Source organism: Canis lupus, chromosome 17 (assembly GCF_011100685.1).
Source record: "Canis lupus familiaris isolate Mischka breed German Shepherd chromosome 17, alternate assembly UU_Cfam_GSD_1.0, whole genome shotgun sequence".
Lineage (NCBI taxonomy): Eukaryota > Metazoa > Chordata > Mammalia > Carnivora > Canidae > Canis > Canis lupus.
In genome coordinates this window covers 25,520,017-25,537,384 of record NC_049238.1, presented here as the reverse complement: position 1 = coordinate 25,537,384, position 17,368 = coordinate 25,520,017, and the positions used below count along the sequence as shown (strand labels likewise).

General features: G+C 38.3%; 2 protein-coding genes across 5 annotated transcripts in view; one reads left to right on the top strand and one right to left on the bottom strand.

The window, feature by feature from the left end:
• NLRC4 (NLR family CARD domain containing 4) overlaps positions 1-11,853 on the top strand; it is a 28,394-nt gene extending 16,541 nt beyond the window's left edge. The window contains 3 exon segments of the mRNA XM_038562400.1: positions 9,219-9,431; positions 9,434-9,492; positions 11,758-11,853. Coding sequence (XP_038418328.1) covers positions 9,219-9,431; positions 9,434-9,492; positions 11,758-11,853 — 368 coding nt within the window.
• SLC30A6 (solute carrier family 30 member 6) overlaps positions 10,278-17,368 on the bottom strand; it is a 42,431-nt gene continuing 35,340 nt past the window's right edge. For all 4 annotated transcript variants that reach the window (XM_038561212.1, XM_038561213.1, XM_038561214.1 and 1 more), the window contains one exon: positions 10,278-13,823. In XM_038561212.1, the coding sequence (XP_038417140.1) occupies positions 13,323-13,823 (501 nt within the window). In that variant the 3' untranslated portion in view covers positions 10,278-13,322. The remainder of the gene's footprint in view (positions 13,824-17,368) is intronic.

Sequence of the window (17,368 nt, the reverse complement as noted above, 5' to 3'; positions counted from 1 at the left end):
AGAAAGATTGGAGGACAGGTGAAATATATGAAGGGGATTTAGAGGAACAAATTTCTAGTTATAAAATAAGTAAGTCATGGGGATGAAAAGTACAGCATAGGGAATATAGTCAATAATAGGTAACAAATGGCAACTACTCTCATCATGATGAGCATTGCATAATGTATGTAGTCATCAAATCACTATGTTGTACATCTGTAACTAATGTCAGCTATACTTCAATTTAAAAAAAGTTCAGTGATCGTCAGGAGCTCAGGAGGATGGGAGGAAGGGCTGAGCTGGTCAGCGCAGGGGATTTTTTTTAGGACAGTTCCGTTATTCTGCATGATGTTGTAATTGCGCATACATGACACCATGCATGGTTGAAACCCATAGAACTTTATAGTGCAAAGAGTGAGCCTTAATATACGCAAAATAAACAATCATTTAGAGGGCACTTGGCTGGCTCAGTGGGAAGAGCATGTGACTTGATTTCAGGGTTGTGAGTTTGAGCCCCACATATGGTATAGATTACTAAAAAATTAAATCAAATAAAAAATCATTTAGGAGGTCTGGGAAACTGGAGGATGGAATGAAGAATGCAAAACATTCTAACAGTATTACAAATTGTGAAATAAGCTCACAGGGAGCTTATAAGGGAAAAAGATGGTGCCCTAAATAACTTTGGGAACGAGTGGTCTGTAAAACTAAAGGCAAAAAAACAAAACAAAACAAAACTGTACATAAGCGCTATATTGATAAAGTTATATTCCATTCGGGTACAGGTTAACAATTTTGATACTGCTATATACATTTCCACTGGAATGATTAAGTAAGTGAATGGCAGATGGTGGGAGCTAGGTTTCTCATTGCTGGAGTAGAAATTTACAGCAAAAAGAGGAGGCTAGTATAATCCATGTGGTTAATCACATCAGTATGGACTTATTTCATGTTTACCTTAATATATATGGTTACATATAGAAAAAAAATACTGTGAGATATTAGAAAATAAATAAATAAATAAATATTGGTCTCTTCCCCCAGATCCTAGCACAATGCCTGAAACCTTTTTAGTTCCTAAGTGATAAGGGCACTAGGGGAGCATCTTTTGCTCCAATGCAGTGACTTTGGGTGGGCTCCTGGATGGCTCCTGAATGGGGGCTGGTCTCCAGAGAGACCAAGTCATGATTAGAAGCTTGGAATTTTCATCCTCACACCTCATCCTCCAAATAGAGAAGGGCTAGAAACTGAATTAGCAATTGATCATGCCTATGTGAGGAAGCCTCCATAAAATCCTAACAGCACAGGGTTAAGGGAGCTTCCAGGTTGGCAGACAAATCCATACCGGGAGGGTGGCACACCTCAAACTACATAGGGACAGAAGCTCCTGTGTTTGGGATCTCCCAGACCTTGGCCTATATAATTCTTCATTGGCCTGCTCATCTGTACCCTTTAATAAACTGGTAAATATAAGTGTTTCCCGGAGTTCTGTAGCTGCTCTAGCAAATTAATCAAACCTGAGGAGGGACACATGGGAACCTCCAATTTGTAGCTTAATGAGACAGAAGTTGTGGATAACCCATGGACCTACCACTTGCGATTGGCATCTGAAGGATGGAAGCAGTCTTTGGGACTAAGCCCCTAACCTGTGGATCTGACCCTATTTCCAGTGGATAGTGTTGGAATTGAGTTAACTTGTAGGACATGTACTTGGTGTTGCACACAATTGTGTGGTGTGGGGAAAAGCCTCCACACATTGACGACCAGAAGGGTCTGAAGTGTTCTGTATGTGCAGTAAAGGAGACACACAGGAGTAAAACAGGAGCTAGAATGAACTGAGTTTTCCTTACATGTGTACATATATTCTTTGCTCTGCCAGCTGAGAGGGTCTAGAATCAATGATACTTCGGAAGCAACAAGCACTCAGCATACCTAGCTCTTGGATTCTAATACCATTCTCTAATAAAAGGAACCAGGGCACTTTGACAAAATGGCTAATTCTAGGATGAGGGCAGGAGATGTATAAGCCTAGAGCATCCTGTAGTCCCAGAAAAGTCAGGAAGTGCTCAAAACAAACAAAAAACACCCACAATAATAGAAGAAAGTCAAAGTGACACAGGAACCAACTAAAAGAGCCCACAGTAAAGCTGAACAACTGGAACAATTAATAAAGCTGCATTGGATTATATCCCAAAGCATAAAAGAATTATCCATGAATCCATACTGATTATTATTGAATAAATGAGAAAATGGTGGTGGAGATAAATCTCCCACGCAGAGCCACAAATAATTATATAGATAAGTTTGCCCACAAGAAAGTAGAGCATACCTCCCACTACCTAAGTGTAGACTGCACACAGTGACTTCCTCGGTGGTAGTACAGAAAGAGGAGAGAGTGACTTTACAAAGATAAACTGAACACCACCTTAGCCAGGTGATCAAGGTCAACGTTAGCAGGCACAGATGATGTTGATAGTATGTACCCTGGACATATAATAAAAATGACACTTTATACATCTGTGATCTTCCTCTCCCAATTTCAAAACCACAATCTAACCATGACAAAAACACCAGACAAATCCTACAAAATACCTGACCAGTAGTCCTCAAAACTGTCAAGGTAATAAAAAACAAGGAGAATCTGAGAAATTGTCGCAAGAGGGGGAATATAAGGAGACATGATGATGAAATGTATTGTGGTATCTCAGATGGGATCCTAAAACAGAAAAAGAACACTAGTAAAAACTACAGAAATCTCAATACAGTACAGAGTTAAGTTAATAAGGTATCAGATGCCTGGGTGGCTCAGCGGTTGGGCACCTGCTTTTGGCTCAGGTCATGATCCCGGGATTGGGGATCAAGTCCTGCATTGGGCTCCCTGTGAGGAGCCTGCTTCTCCCTCTGCCTATGTCTCTGCCTCTCCCTCTCAGTCTGTGTCTCTCATGAATAAATAAATAAATCTTTTTTTAAAAAAGTTAATAAGGTATCAATCAATACTGATTAATTGCAATGAATATGTCGTGCTAATGTAATATGTTAATAGGAGAAGCTAAGTATGGAGTGTATGGGAACTCTGTGTACTATGTTTGCAATTTTTCTATAAATCTAAAACTGTTTTTATAAGAAAAATAGTTTGTTTAAAAATATCAAAGACGGGTGCCTGGGTGGTACAGTTGGCTAGGCATCTGACTCAGATTCAGCTTAGGTCGTGATCTTAGGGTTATGGATCAAATCTGTGTTGGGCTCTGAGCTCAGCACAGAGTCTGCTTGAGACTCTCCCTCCACCCCTTCTACTTGCTCTCTATCTAAAGTAAATAAATCTTTTCTAAAAAATCAAAAGCAAAAAAGTTATATTATAGATTAATCAGAACTTTATTTAATTTTTAAAAAGATTTTATTTATTCATGAGACACAGAGAGAGAGAGAGAAAGAGAGAGAGGCAGAGACACCGGCAGAGAGAGAAGCAGGCTCCATGCAGGGAGCCCAATGTGGGACTTGATCCCAGGACTCCAGGATCACGCCCTGGGCTGAAGGCAGGCGCTAAACTGCTGAACCACCCAGGGACCCCCTGATTAATCAGAAATTTAAAAGATATGGAAATCCATCAATTGTGATACCAACAAATTTGAAACAGACATGTTTTTAGAAAAGTTAATTTCCCAAACTGATTCAAGAATTAGGAGAAAACTGGGATGCCTGGGTGGCTCAGTGGTTGAGCGTCTGCCTTTGGCTCGGGGTATGATCCCAGGGTCCCGGGACTGAGTCCCTCATCGGGCTCCTTGCATGGAGCCTGCTTTTCCTCCTTCTGCCTGTGTGTCTGCCTTTCTGTGTATCTCATGAAAAAATAAAATCTTAAAAAAAAAAAAAAAAAAAGAACTAGGAGAAAATTGAGGCGGTTGGGTGGCTCAGTCAGTTAAGTGTCTGCCTTTGGCTCAGGTCATGATCCCATCCCAGGGTCCTGGGATTGAGGTCGGCATTGGGCTCCCTGCTCTGTGGGGCATCTGTTTCTCTCCCTCTGCCCGACCTTGGCTAGTGTTCTCTCTCATTTGCTCTCTCTCTCAATAAATAAAATCTTAAAAAAATAAAGAAAAGAAAAAAGGAATTAGGAGAAAATCTAAATATTCTATAAATATAATATAAATTGAAGATATAATTCAACTTTTTTCTATAAAGAAAAAAACTAACCCAATATGTATTTTTTGGCTAGTTTCACCATTAGACAAACCTCCAAGTTATAATTGTTACAGGCAAGATCAACCAGTGGATGCTAAAATCAGTGGGTAAAACTTCAAGTTTCTTCTTGAAGAAGAATATTAGTATCTCACCCATGATATTTATCAATTAAAAAAGGAAAAATTACAAATTTACAATAGAAACCCTGGCAGACCCCACTCTGAACAAGAGGTCAACTGAAAGACATTCTGTAGTCATGGACTGGATGACTTAATACTGTTAAGATGGCAATAACTCCCCAAATTGATCTACAGATTCAGTGTAATCCCTAACAAAATTGCAACTGACTTCTTTGTAGAAATTGACAAGCTAATCGTAAAATTCATGTGGAAATTCAAGGAACCCAGAATAGCTAAAACATTCTTAAAAAAATATAAGAATAAAGCTGAAGAACATACTACTCCCAATTTCAAAACTTACTACAAAACTACAGTAATCAAGCCTGTACGGTGCTGGAATAAGGGTAGATATATCCATTGAATAACCACATGCAAGAGAATGATTTTGGACCCCTACCTCATATCATAAAAAAAAGTTAACTCAAAATGCAACCCCGAATAGCCAGGGGAATATTAAAAAAGAAAACCAGAGCTGGGGGCATCACAATGCCAAATTTTAGGTTCACAAAGCTGTGATCATCAAGACAGTATGGTACTGGCACAAAAGCAGACACATAGATCAATGGAACAGAATAGAGAATCCAGAAATGGACCCTCAACTGTATGGTCAACTAATATTCGACAAAGCAGGAAAGACTATCCACTGGAAAAAGGACAGTCTCTTCAATAAGTGGTTCTGGGAAAATTGGACAGCCACATGCAGAAGAATGAAACTAGACCACTCTCTTGCACCATACACAAAGATAAACTCAGAATGGATGAAAGATCTAAATGTGAGACAAGAATCCATCAAAATCCTGGAAGAGAACACAGGCAACACCCTTTTTGAACTTGGTCACAGCAACTTCTTGCAAGATACATCTATGAAGGTTAGGGAAACAAAAGCAAAAATACTATTGGGAGGGATCCCTGGGTGGCGCAGCGGTTTAGCGCCTGCCTTTGGCCCGGGGCGTGATCCTGGAGACCCAGGATCGAATCCCATGTCGGGCTCCCGGTGCATGGAGCCTGCTTCTCCCTCTGCCTATGTCTCTGCTTCTCTCTCTCTCTGTGTGACTATCATAAATAAATAAAAATTTAAAAAAAAAATTTAAAAAAAATACTATTGGGACTTAAGATAAAAAGTTTCTGCACAGCAAAGAAACAGTCAACAAGGGCAGCCCCGGTGGCACAGCGGTTTAGCGCCACCTGCAGCCCGGAGTGTGATCCTGGAGACCTGGGATTGAGTCCCACGTCCGGCTCCCTGCATGGAGCCTGCATCTCCCTCTGCCTGTGTCTATGCATCTCTCTCTCTCTGTGTCTCTCATGAATAAATAAATAAAATCTTTACAAAAAAAAAAAAAGAAACAATCAACAAAACTAAAAGACAACCTACAGAATGGGAGAAGATACCTGCAAATGACATATCAGATAAAGGGCTAGTATCCAAGATCTATAAAGAACTTATTAAACTCAATAGCAAAGAAACAAACAATCCAATCATGAAATGGGCAAAGGATATAGAATTTTCACCAAAGAAGTCAAAGACATAGCCAACAAGCAAGCACATGAGAAAATGCTCCGCATCACTTGCCATCAGGGAAATACAAATCAAAACCACAATGAGATACCACCTCACACCAGTGAGAATGGTGAAAAGTAACAAGACAGGAAACAACAAATGTTGGAGAGGATGTGGAGAAAGGGGAGCCCTCTTGCACTATTGGTGGGAATGTGAACTGGTGCAGCCACTCAGGAAAACTGTGTGGAGGTTCCTCAAAGAGTTAAAAATAGAGCTGCCCTATGACCCAGGAATTGCACTGCTGGGGATTTACCCCAAAAACACTGATGCAGTGAATCACCGGGACAGCTGCACCCCGATGTTTATAGCAGCAATGTCCACAATAGCCAAACTGTGGAAGGAGCCTCGGTGTCCATCGAAAGATGAATGGATAAAGAAGATGTGGTTTATGTATACAATGGAGTATTACTCAGCCATTGGAAACAACGAATATCCACCATTTGGTTAACATGGATGGAACTGGAAGGTATTATGCTTAGTGAAGTAAGTCAATCGGAGAAGGACAGTCATTATATGGTCTCATTCATTTGGGGAATATAAAAAGTACTGAAAGGGATTATAGGGGAAAGGAGTGAAAATGAGTGGGAAATATCAGTGAGGATGACAGAACATGAGAGACTCCTAACTCTGGGAAATGAACAAGGGGTAGTGGAAGGGGAGGTGGGTGGGGGGATGGGGTGACTGGGTGACGGGCACTGAGGGGAGCACTTGACGGGATGAGCACTGGGTGTTATGCTATATGTTGGCAAATCGAACTCCAATAAAAAAATAATTAAAAAAATGCATCAAAGATCTAGTGGCACTTGGGTGGTCAAGTGTCCAACTCTTGCTTTTGACTCAGGTCATAATCTCAGAGTCCTGAGATAGAGCACTACATCAAGCTCTGCCTTCAGCAGGGAGTCTGCTTCTCTCCCCCTCTCTCTGTCCTTCCCCCTGCTCATGCTCTCACTCTCTCTCTTAAAAAAAAAAAATCTAAAATATAAATGCATCAAAGATCCAAATGTGGGGATCCCTGGGTGGCGCAGCGGTTTAGCGCCTGCCTTTGGCCCAGGGCGCGATCCTGGAGACCCGGCATCGAATCCCACGTAGGGCTCCTGGTGCATGGAGCCTGCTTCTCCCTCTGCCTATGTCTCTGCCTCTCTCTCTCTCTCTCACTGTGTGCCTATCATAAAAAAAAAAAAAAAAAAAAAGATCCAAATGTAACAGCTGAAATTATAAAATATATTGAAGAAAATCTAGGAGTAAATCTTCATGACTTCAGGTTAGGCAAAGTTAGATATGTATAACAAGCAAACACAAGTAAGAAAAGAAAAAAATAAATTGGACTTCAAGATTACAAACTGTTGTACTTTAAAGGGCATCATCAAGAAAGTGAAAAAAGAACCCACAGAATGGCAGAACTTTACATGATGGCAAATCATGTATCTCATAAAGGACTACTGTCTAGAATATATAAAGAACTCTTACAACTCACTGATAAAAAGATAAATAACTCAACTTTTAAAACAGGCAAAGGATCTGAATAGACATTTTTTAAATTTATGAATAGATATTTCTTCAAAAATATATATAAACCATAAGACAACTATAGGAAACAAACTGAGAGTTGATGGAGGGGAGAAGGGTGGGAGGATACGGTAACTGGGTGATGGACATTGAGGAGGGCACATGATGTAATGAGCACTGGATGTTATATAAGACTGACGAATCACTGAACTCTATCTCTGAAATTAATAACCATACGTTAATTTACTTAAATTAATATGCGTTAATTAAATTTATTTAAATTATACATTAATTAAATTTAAATAAAAAATTTAAAAATCACCTGTAAAAAAAAAAAAGAATATGTAAAAACCATCAATAAGCCAGGAAGGATGCTCAAAATCATTAGCCATCAGGGAAATGCAAATCAAAGCCACGGTGAAACCCCTCTTCCCACCCACTAGGGATGTTTATGATAAAAAGGACAGATAATAAGTGTTAACAAGGACTTGGACAAATTAGAACCCTCATATCCTGGTCATTGCAGTGCTTAGGAAAAGATTCCAGCTTTATTTATTAAAGATTTTACTTATTTATTCATGAGAGACACACAGAGAGAGGCAGAGATATAGGTAGAGTGAGAAGCAGGCTCTCTGCAAGGAGCTTGATGTGGGATTGATTACAGGACCCCGGGATCACAACCTGAGCCCAAGGCTGATGCTCAACCCACTGAGCCACTCAGGCTTCCCCCATTCCAGCTTTAAATTGTTAGATTCCATTGAGGTGGTAAAACCTGCTGCTAGGAGAGAAGGAGAAAAGCTGTCCTTTAGGGAAGAAGCCTTTCATACAGACATGAGAAGTGGCAACCAGCATTTTTGGCTGAGTGCAGGCCATACTGGGAAGCAAATGGAAAAGAGGCGGAGGCTGAAAGGACATGAACATGAGGTCCAAGAGAGCAGTGAGAAAGCTGCTTACAGGGAATAAAGACAGGTTACTTTAGGGAAGGAGGAAGAGAGGAGAAAGTAAGGCCCAGTATGAGTTAGGGTGGGCACAGGCTTAAGCTGGTTTAACAAGAGACCCACCTATACCATGGCTAACAGAAGACAGAATTTTGGTTCCCTCTTAACAGTTCAGAGGTGAGCAGTCCAGGCAGGTGGGTGTTGCGCCGTGCAAGCTTTCAGACCCAGAAACCTACTTCTCCGACTCCTCCATTTCTTAGGCTATTATCTTGGACTTCATGCCTAGAATATCCACCTTCCCTTTGAAGGAGGTGCCCTATTCTGTAAGGAATGGAGGAAGTTCCATTAGGGAGCATTAAAAAAGACAACCTCCAAAACCCAAGTCTTGAGATACTGAAAGAGGCTCGCTTACTCAAGTTTAAGGTTAGGAACACTCCATACCCAAGAAACAATAGATAGTGTTTGCTTCTCAAGAAGAGGCAATGACCTAAGATTGATGCAGTCTGACTCCAGTTTTGAAGAACTGAGACAAATATTTACTACCATCTTACATCTCAATTTTATTTTTATTTTTATTTTTTTTTTTACATCTCAATTTTAAAGCAGTCTTCCATTACCTGGAAGAATCAAGAAAAGTGAAAAAATATTTAATTCATTTATATTGGTTTGCTATACTGCTAATAATTACTATCTATCAGATTTCCTTACACTTTAGGAAAAATATAACTTGTAAATATAATGAAGCAGATTCATTCATAATCGATGCCCTACCAATAGAGAATTCTAATTTCTTTCTGCAGCAAAGCACTGGTCCAAACATAGCCATTTCTATTAAAGAACTGTTTCACTTCCAACTAACATACTTACTTCTACTTTTTCACCCACGTGCATTTTTTGAAAAGAATCCTCTGAAAAATTTCCAGCAGTTGGATTTGGTGGGAAATTGTGTGAGCAGTGACGGATGGCTTGCCTTCATTAATATACTTCAGAATCTCAAGCAATTAGTTTTTTTTTTTTTTTTTCACTTCAGTACTACAAGATTTTTGCCTGCTGCAGCATTAGTCAGGAAACTTAGCCATGTGTGGTTGAAGTTAACTTTTTGCAAAAAGGTAGGCTTGTTGGGTAGCAGTTTGATGATGATGTTATTAGTGTTATTAAGGTGTTTTTATTTTTTTAATTTTTATTTATTTATGATAGTTACAGAGAGAAAGAGAGGCAGAGACACAGGCAGAGGGAGAAGCAGGCTCCATGCACCGGGAGCCCGACGTGGGATTCGATCCCGGGTCTCCAGGATCGCGCCCTGGGCCAAAGGCAGGCGCCAAACCGCTGCGCCACTCAGGGATCCCTATTAAGGTGTTTTTAAATAGTAACTTAAATAAAGGCCATCCTGAGCCGTGAATGCTCTGGGGACCCCATTACTTTCAACCTAGTTACCCAAGAATCTTTGCTTATCCAGTGCAAGAGTCTGAAAGTATGTGGCAATCCATTATATAACCTAAAAATTATCCTTCTCAACAGTGTCTGCCTAATTTGCCCTTTCCAAATTTTCTCTTCCCTTCCTGATATCAGGATGACATGTGACATCATGACCTTTGTAACTGGCCAATTCCATGGAAATTTACTTTCTTAGTTTCATAATTAAAAAAAAAAAAAAAAAAGGAGAAGGATGTCAGGAAAATGAGACCAAAGAAGAGGAGGAAGCAGGAGGGAATTTCATTTGATGACATGTGCAGTATTTCTGTCTCATCACAAGTATGATTACCAGGTACTTGACAGGACTTTTTATTTATCCTTGTGTTCCCCTTGGTTTCAAGAATAGGTCACAAAAATTGATATATTGTATGCACATTTACTTAGTGCCTGGCATGTACCAAGTATTTCCTGAATTAAATTAAATTAAATGACCAATAAATAGCTATTGAATAAAGAAACAAGCCAAAATTATTTAGGATCAGAAAACTCCATGTATGTTCTTTATTCAAACAGTGTGATTTAAACAATCTGGAATGTAAAAAGCATTTCCTTATATAAGAAGCAGATTAGACTCCCAAAAAGATCAGCATACTATAGTCAAGCAAAAAATTGGCAGTTTACGAGCAGCTAAATCAGAGGCTTGAAATTCAGGACCTCTCCATTTGCTGATACATGTATGTAATTCCAACCGTATGTTCAGAGATTAAGGAAGAAAGAAAAATGTAACTGATTCTTTTGTACCCTAGGAAGATAAGGGCACCCTGTCCTAAACTTTTCTCCAACACCCCACAAAATAATCCTTCCCCACAAAGAAAGAAGTCTAAGAAAAATCTGCTTAATTTTAACAGATTTAAGTCAAGGCAAGTCTGAAATAAACAAAAACTTAAATGGTGTTAGCCTGCAGTTCACCTTCTATTCTCCTGGCACCTCAAATTAATGGCTTGGGTGTTGGTGTAGGTAACACTTGGCCTGTATGCTGAGGTAGTCACTGAAAGGACATTCCGTGCACAATGTTGTTTAGCAAATGGGCATAATCTGTAGATTTAGTCATAAAATTATAGAGCTAATTATTTACAGATCAACTAGTTCATTCCCCACCCTAACTTTACAGATGATAAAGCTCAGAGGAGTTAAGTGACTTGCCCATGGTAACAAAACTACTTACATAGTGGCAGCATCAGGCTCAGAATCCAAAATTCTTGACTTCTAGTCCAGTGTTTTTTCCATTACAGTATGTTAGAGTACGGTGTTTTCTCAGAAAGGGTTAATCGCACTCCATGAAAACTTGCTCCTAATCACAAGCCATGGGCCAAATATTCAATTCACACTTTCTTCTTTGTTTAGCTTCAAGTGACTCTGTGGCAAGATTTACTTGTAAGACTACTGCCCTATAAGCATAAGCCTATGTTGGTCAAGTTTCTTGTTTTCATATCCAGATGCTGGCCAGAGCCCGGCAAATAAGACTTTCTTATATAATAATGCATGGACCAATGTCACTCACAGCAGTTGGCATCAGTGAATTTCAGCAAGTAGAGCCAATTCTTTTCAAACCCACAGGAAATTTCTTAAATAGTGTAGGCGAGTATCAAAGCACCTTTGGTGGGACAACTACACAGGTGTTGCCTCTGAATAGGTGTTGAGGAAATAGGCATTTAACCTCATGCAGAATTGTTTTCAGTACCTGCACACTTTAAAAATCCCATGAGAATGGAAAAGACATGCAAAGGGTGGCAGCACAGACTTGGTACATGGCAGTTCTTCACATTTCATACATGACCCACTTGGATGAGGTCAATGGAGGAAAAATCACCCTGTAATAGTAGACCAATAATAGGTATACTAACATTGGAGAACATAAGACAAAGGACAAGGAACTGGTTTCCTTATTACATTTTACGAAGTTTCATTTTCCCCAGCAGTCAAAGTAGTATGTGCTCTCTTTCTTCAACAGGTCAAATGCCTGAACAGGGTTGCAGATGTTAAAGACAATGACCAACTCCTCACCATGCAAAAGTTGGGACATGGTCACTTATTACAGGATGACTAGAATTCTGCTTGACAGAGGTGGCTTCTTGGATGTTTGTGATTCCACTATGAAATTGGACTTGGAAGTGTTGCTCATATTTAAAAAAGGATGAGTTTACTGAAGAAACTTACAAATTCTTCAAAAACAAAAATCTTTTTCTACATAGTCAGCTGATGGCTGGAAAAGTCACAAATCTCCAGGAGTACTAGGTTCCAGAAAAGCTGAATGCACTCTCAAAATTCCTTTTTTAAAATTCTAATTATAAAACTCATAATAAAAACAAAACAAAACAAATTCAGGTAATTTTTGTAATTTGCTGCTTGTGATACTTTTTATAAGTAATACTGGCCATGTTGGCAAGTCCTTAACATTTGCATTTGGAAGATAATAAAAAAATAAAATAATCCATATGATTCTCACACTTCATCACAGTTAACAATTTATGATTTGGACAAAGCAAAACAAAATAAATTAGAAACTGCCTGTCATACATCTAACAATACTGTATTTTATAATCTAGGGTCTATTATGTTTTGGTAAAATTATATAATGTAAACTCAATTTGTTTATGCAACTTTGAAAAGATACAATTCCTATACTATGCATGGAATTCCATATATTTTATCATATATTTTATATATTTTATTTGTTATTAAAAAGTCAACCAATGAAAAGGTCACAAAAAAAGATAAATTTCATCATTATGTCAGTATTTGGGTTTTTGATGTTTTCTGCTTATTATGTCAGTATTTGATTAAATGTAAGACAGAAAACTGGGATTCCTTCAGTTCACATTACCAAAGGATTTGGTATTCATTTAACCAAAATAACACTTTGAGAACCACGGACTATTTATAAATGTACTGAAATATTTTAATGAGAGAAACTATAAAAAAAATGGATAATTTAAATTTTCAAATTATGCTAGATAGTAGAATATGTTCTAAAATTTCTGATAAAAAAATCTGCTTTTCTTTTGCAAGACATAAATCAGGAGGACCTCAAAGAAAAATGTAGCAATTAAGTTTGGATACGCTATAAAAGAGACTTTTACTTTTGGAATGGACATTTTTTTCCTTTCCTAAAATGTATATCATTATTCAAGAAGCATGTTTATAAATTTCACTGAAGAAAATATTATACTTTTAATTATGTGACAGATCTGCTCCATCAAGTGGTTCTCTTATTGTAAAGATAATGTCTATCAAACTGCAGTCAACTACAAAACCAAAAATAGCAAAATTCAAATTTAGAGAAACACGCTTTCTATAGGAAGCCTATTTAACCCTACAACATTTAGAAGGTTCTCACAGCCCCAAATACATTTTACAAAAATATAGTTTCATCGGTTTCATGTAATGTGAACAAACCTTACTACTCTCTAACATTTAGAGTAAATGATTGAACAGTCAATGCACAGTTGGATTACTAAATAAATTGGAAGTCAAGGAGTCAATATTCCTCATAAAAATAAATTAAAGTACAGTACATCATGGTCTTGGTTGTCCAATTCTATTGTTAGTTCCATATCTACTTGGCATATTTGTAAAACCAGTCCTGAGTCCTTGGCTTGCTCCAATTCCTGGAACTCCAAGTCCTTGATTAAGTATGCTACTATAAGGTGTGTGTCCATGATTAAGACCCAAACCATAAGGTCTTGTTTGGGTGTTTAGCAGAATAACTGGGTTCACGTTTTTTCCAGGGGTGTTAAAGGAAAATTCTGGAGGTGGACTACTAGGTTTATTTGGAGTTGATGTGACAGGGTTTGAATCATCAGTACTCTTTAAAGGAGGCATTGGAATTATGTGATGATCTGAAAAGTTTAGGACGTTGGCTGCAACAGGCCCAGACAGTAAGGCAGGTCTAATCCAATCATCCTTGAAAATTTGTACAGTCAAAGTAGACACCAGAGTGTACAGCCTATTGGTCACATGAGCAAGAACCATTTGTTCATTTGCGTCTCGTCGAATTCTTACATGCACTGATCCAGCCTAAAAAAAAGGGCAAAATCATAGGAAAGAGATCCTTAAAATTATACCACTGAAAATTCCATTAGAAATAAACATTTGGTTATAACTGTACCTGGTACCTTCTTTACAACAAGAGATATAATGTTTTGATATTCCTTAAAGACTACTCAGTAGGGATTATCAACATGAAGAGTTAATGAAGTTCTTTGTGATTCTTTTAAATAAAACGTGACTTTTTAAAATATAAAAAAAAGAGAAATATATGTAGGAGGAAGACAGGCATGTTACAACCTAATGCAGAATATACAGTATGGAGAAAATGCAATGGAAGGACAGAAAAGGTAGCTACTTATTCAAACTGAGAAAGACTTCAAAAGATGGGATTTGATCTAGGGTTGATGGTTAAATGCAATTTCAAAAGGTGGAGACAGGCATTCTAAGGTGAAGGAATAGCAATTAAAATGCATGGCATGTTTGGACAAGGATAAGCAATTTTACTAATATATAAAAAAGTACAAATATTTCAGGTGGCAGAAAAAGAATGAAAGAGAACAAAAAAGAAGGAAAGAGGAAACAAGGAAAGAAAGAATGTAGAAAGAAAGAAAGATAAGCAGGTAGTAAGGTTAAAAGAAAAGCTAATAGAGAACTCTAAAAATCATGATAAGGAGTTTTAACACCAGCAATCCATCAGAAGTAAAATAATGAAAGTTTAGAAAAATTATAGGTATAAATGACTGGTAATTAGGTAAGAAATGACTGCCACAGTCTAGGTCAGAAATGAAGAGAGCTGAGACAGAAAAAAGACAGTGGGATCAGAGAGGGAAAGATGGATTCATGCTATTTCATGGGTTAGATGAGCGGGGATCTGATACCCAACTGGATGTAGGAGATGAGGGAGATGGACCAACTAACAATCAAAGATGATCTGAAGGTTTCAAGCCTGGGTTACTATGAGGAGAGAGAACCCCAAGCATTACAATGATGGCTAGAAGTCTGTTTATTGAAAAGACATCATACGTTATGTTTTTTTAAAGTAAACAGTAAAATAGTAGGTACAACAATGATCCTATTTTGTTTAAAACACACACGGACAGAAAAACAGCCAAGAGTAACAGCACTTATCTCTAGATGGTAGAATTAAAGGTTTTTATTCTCTTCTCTTTGAATTAGTTACAAGTTTTAATTTTTCTAAGAATCAGTTACTATTTCCATAACAACACTAAAGTAAAAGTATAGAGTAAATAAAATTAAATAAAATGTCCAGCAGACAGGCACTTGGGTGGTTCAGTCAGTTAGTGTCCGACTCTTAGTTTTGGCTCAGGTCATGATCTCAGGGTCATGAGATCAAGCCTCACATCAGGCTCTGCACTGAGCATGAAGCCTGCTTAGGATTCTCTCCTTCTCCCTCTGCCCTTCCCTACCCCACCCCTCCTTCTCTTTAAAAAAATAAAAATCAATGTTGACTTCTAGATAAACTCAGATTCTCAAAAGAGAAAAAATTATAACAAAGAATAAACTGCACATAAATTAGCCAAGAAGTTGGTTTAGTTACAATGTGTCTGAATCTATGACTTTAACAGTAGTGAGTGACTGTCAATCATTAAGATGGAAAAAATATCTATAATGTTTCATGTTGACTTCTAGTTTATTTTTATGTAAGATAAGCCATGTCTAGAAATGAAGTCATCTTTGATTCCTCCCTTTCTTGGCCACTGCCATCTTAGTTATCATTAGACAAAACTATAAAAGACACTGTAACCTTTTTCAGTCTGCTATGGAAATTAAAGCAATTAAAAAAAGTGAAAACCATTTCTGTGCAGGAGCTTGAACAGAATCTGATGTGACTATGGTATTTGCATTAATTTATGGCTTCTGTAACAACTATTCCTGGCAGCTCAGAAGCATGGTTTATTTTGTCCTTGGTCTTAATTAGTCACTACATGGGTGCAGGGTTAGATAATCACATTCTGAACAGCTGGATGACTTTATTCTTTTTGTTTATAAGCCACCCAGCTAAAAAAACCCCACTTATCTACTATTTCATTAAGATTGGTAAAATCAGAGATGCCTGGGTGGCTCAGAGGTTGAGCATCTGCCTTTGACTCTGGTCGTGATCCCGGGGTCATGGGATCAAGTCCCATACTGGGCTCCCTATAGGAAGCTTGCTTCTCTCTCTGCCAATGCCTCTGCTTCTCTCTCTCTCGTGAATTAAAAAAAAAATAATTGGTAAAATTAAAAGAATGATTAAAAATGACATTTGGGAGTGCCTAGGTGGCACAGTTGAGTGTCTGACTCTTGGTTTTGACTCAGGTTGTGATCTCAGAAGGTGAGATTGAGTCCCTTGTCGGGCTCTACCCTTAGCATGGAGTCTGCTTGGGACTCTTTCTCCTCCTCTCTTCTCTCCCTCTCTCTCTTCCTCTGCCCCTCACTCCCACTCTCTCTTTCTCTAAAAGAAATAAATCTTTTTTAAAAAACGAACTACATTCCTGTAGGAATGTGAATTGGTACAGCCATTTTTGGAAAGTGATTGGTTGTATCAAAACCTGTAAAAATGTAAATATCCCTTTTTTAAAAAAGATTTTATTCTTAGGTAATCTCTACACCCAATGTGGAACTAGAACCAACAACCTTGAGATCAAGAGTTGCCTCAATACGAATAATCTTTGACTCACAAAAGCCACTTCTAAAAGTTAATATTAAGGAATTATCACAAGTATATGCAAAGATTATTCCACAAAAATGTTCATCACAGGGAATCCCTGGATGGCTCAGTGGTTCAGCACCTGCCTTTGGCCTGGGGCGTGACCCTAGAGACCAGGGATCTAGTCCCACATCTGGCTCCCTGCATGGAGCCTGCTTCACCCTCTGCCTGTGTCTCTGCCTCTTGGTCTCTCTGTTTCTCATGAATAAATAAATAAAATCTTTTAAAAAAATGTTCATCACAGCTTGTTTATATGGGAAAAATGGACTACCACTTTGTCTATTGGGGACTGATTAAATAAATGATAGCATATTCATATAATATCAAACTGCAGTCATTAAAAATTATGTTGGGATTCCTGAACTATAGCAGTTTACAGTGGCACTTTTTTTGAAGTGCCCCAAATGTCCCCAGAAAAACAGAGAAACTAAGACATGAAGTCCAAAAACCTAGGGACAACATCTATAAAAAAAAAAAAAAAATAGATGAGCACGGTTCCCTTAAGAAACCCTAATCACAAGGTGTAAAACCTGCAAGGTATCAGCATCTGTGGAGGAGGAAGCGACAGGATATCTGACTGACCTAAAAACCTCAAAGCAGCTAACCTGTACTTAATGGAAATCGAGGACAGCAAATCTGAGAAGGCAGCTGGGAAACTGGGAGGGCTTCTACACATTTCAATAGTGGGTGAATACACTGACTGAGTCTGCAATAAGAGAGAAGAGCTGGAGCAGCCAAAGCCCTGAGAGCTCTTCAAAGTAACCAAGCAAAGCTCTCTTCCAGCACAGAGCCCCATAATAAGAAGAAACAAGTGTATCTGAATCTATGAATCCAAATTGAGCAACACAGTAGAAACAAAAGATGA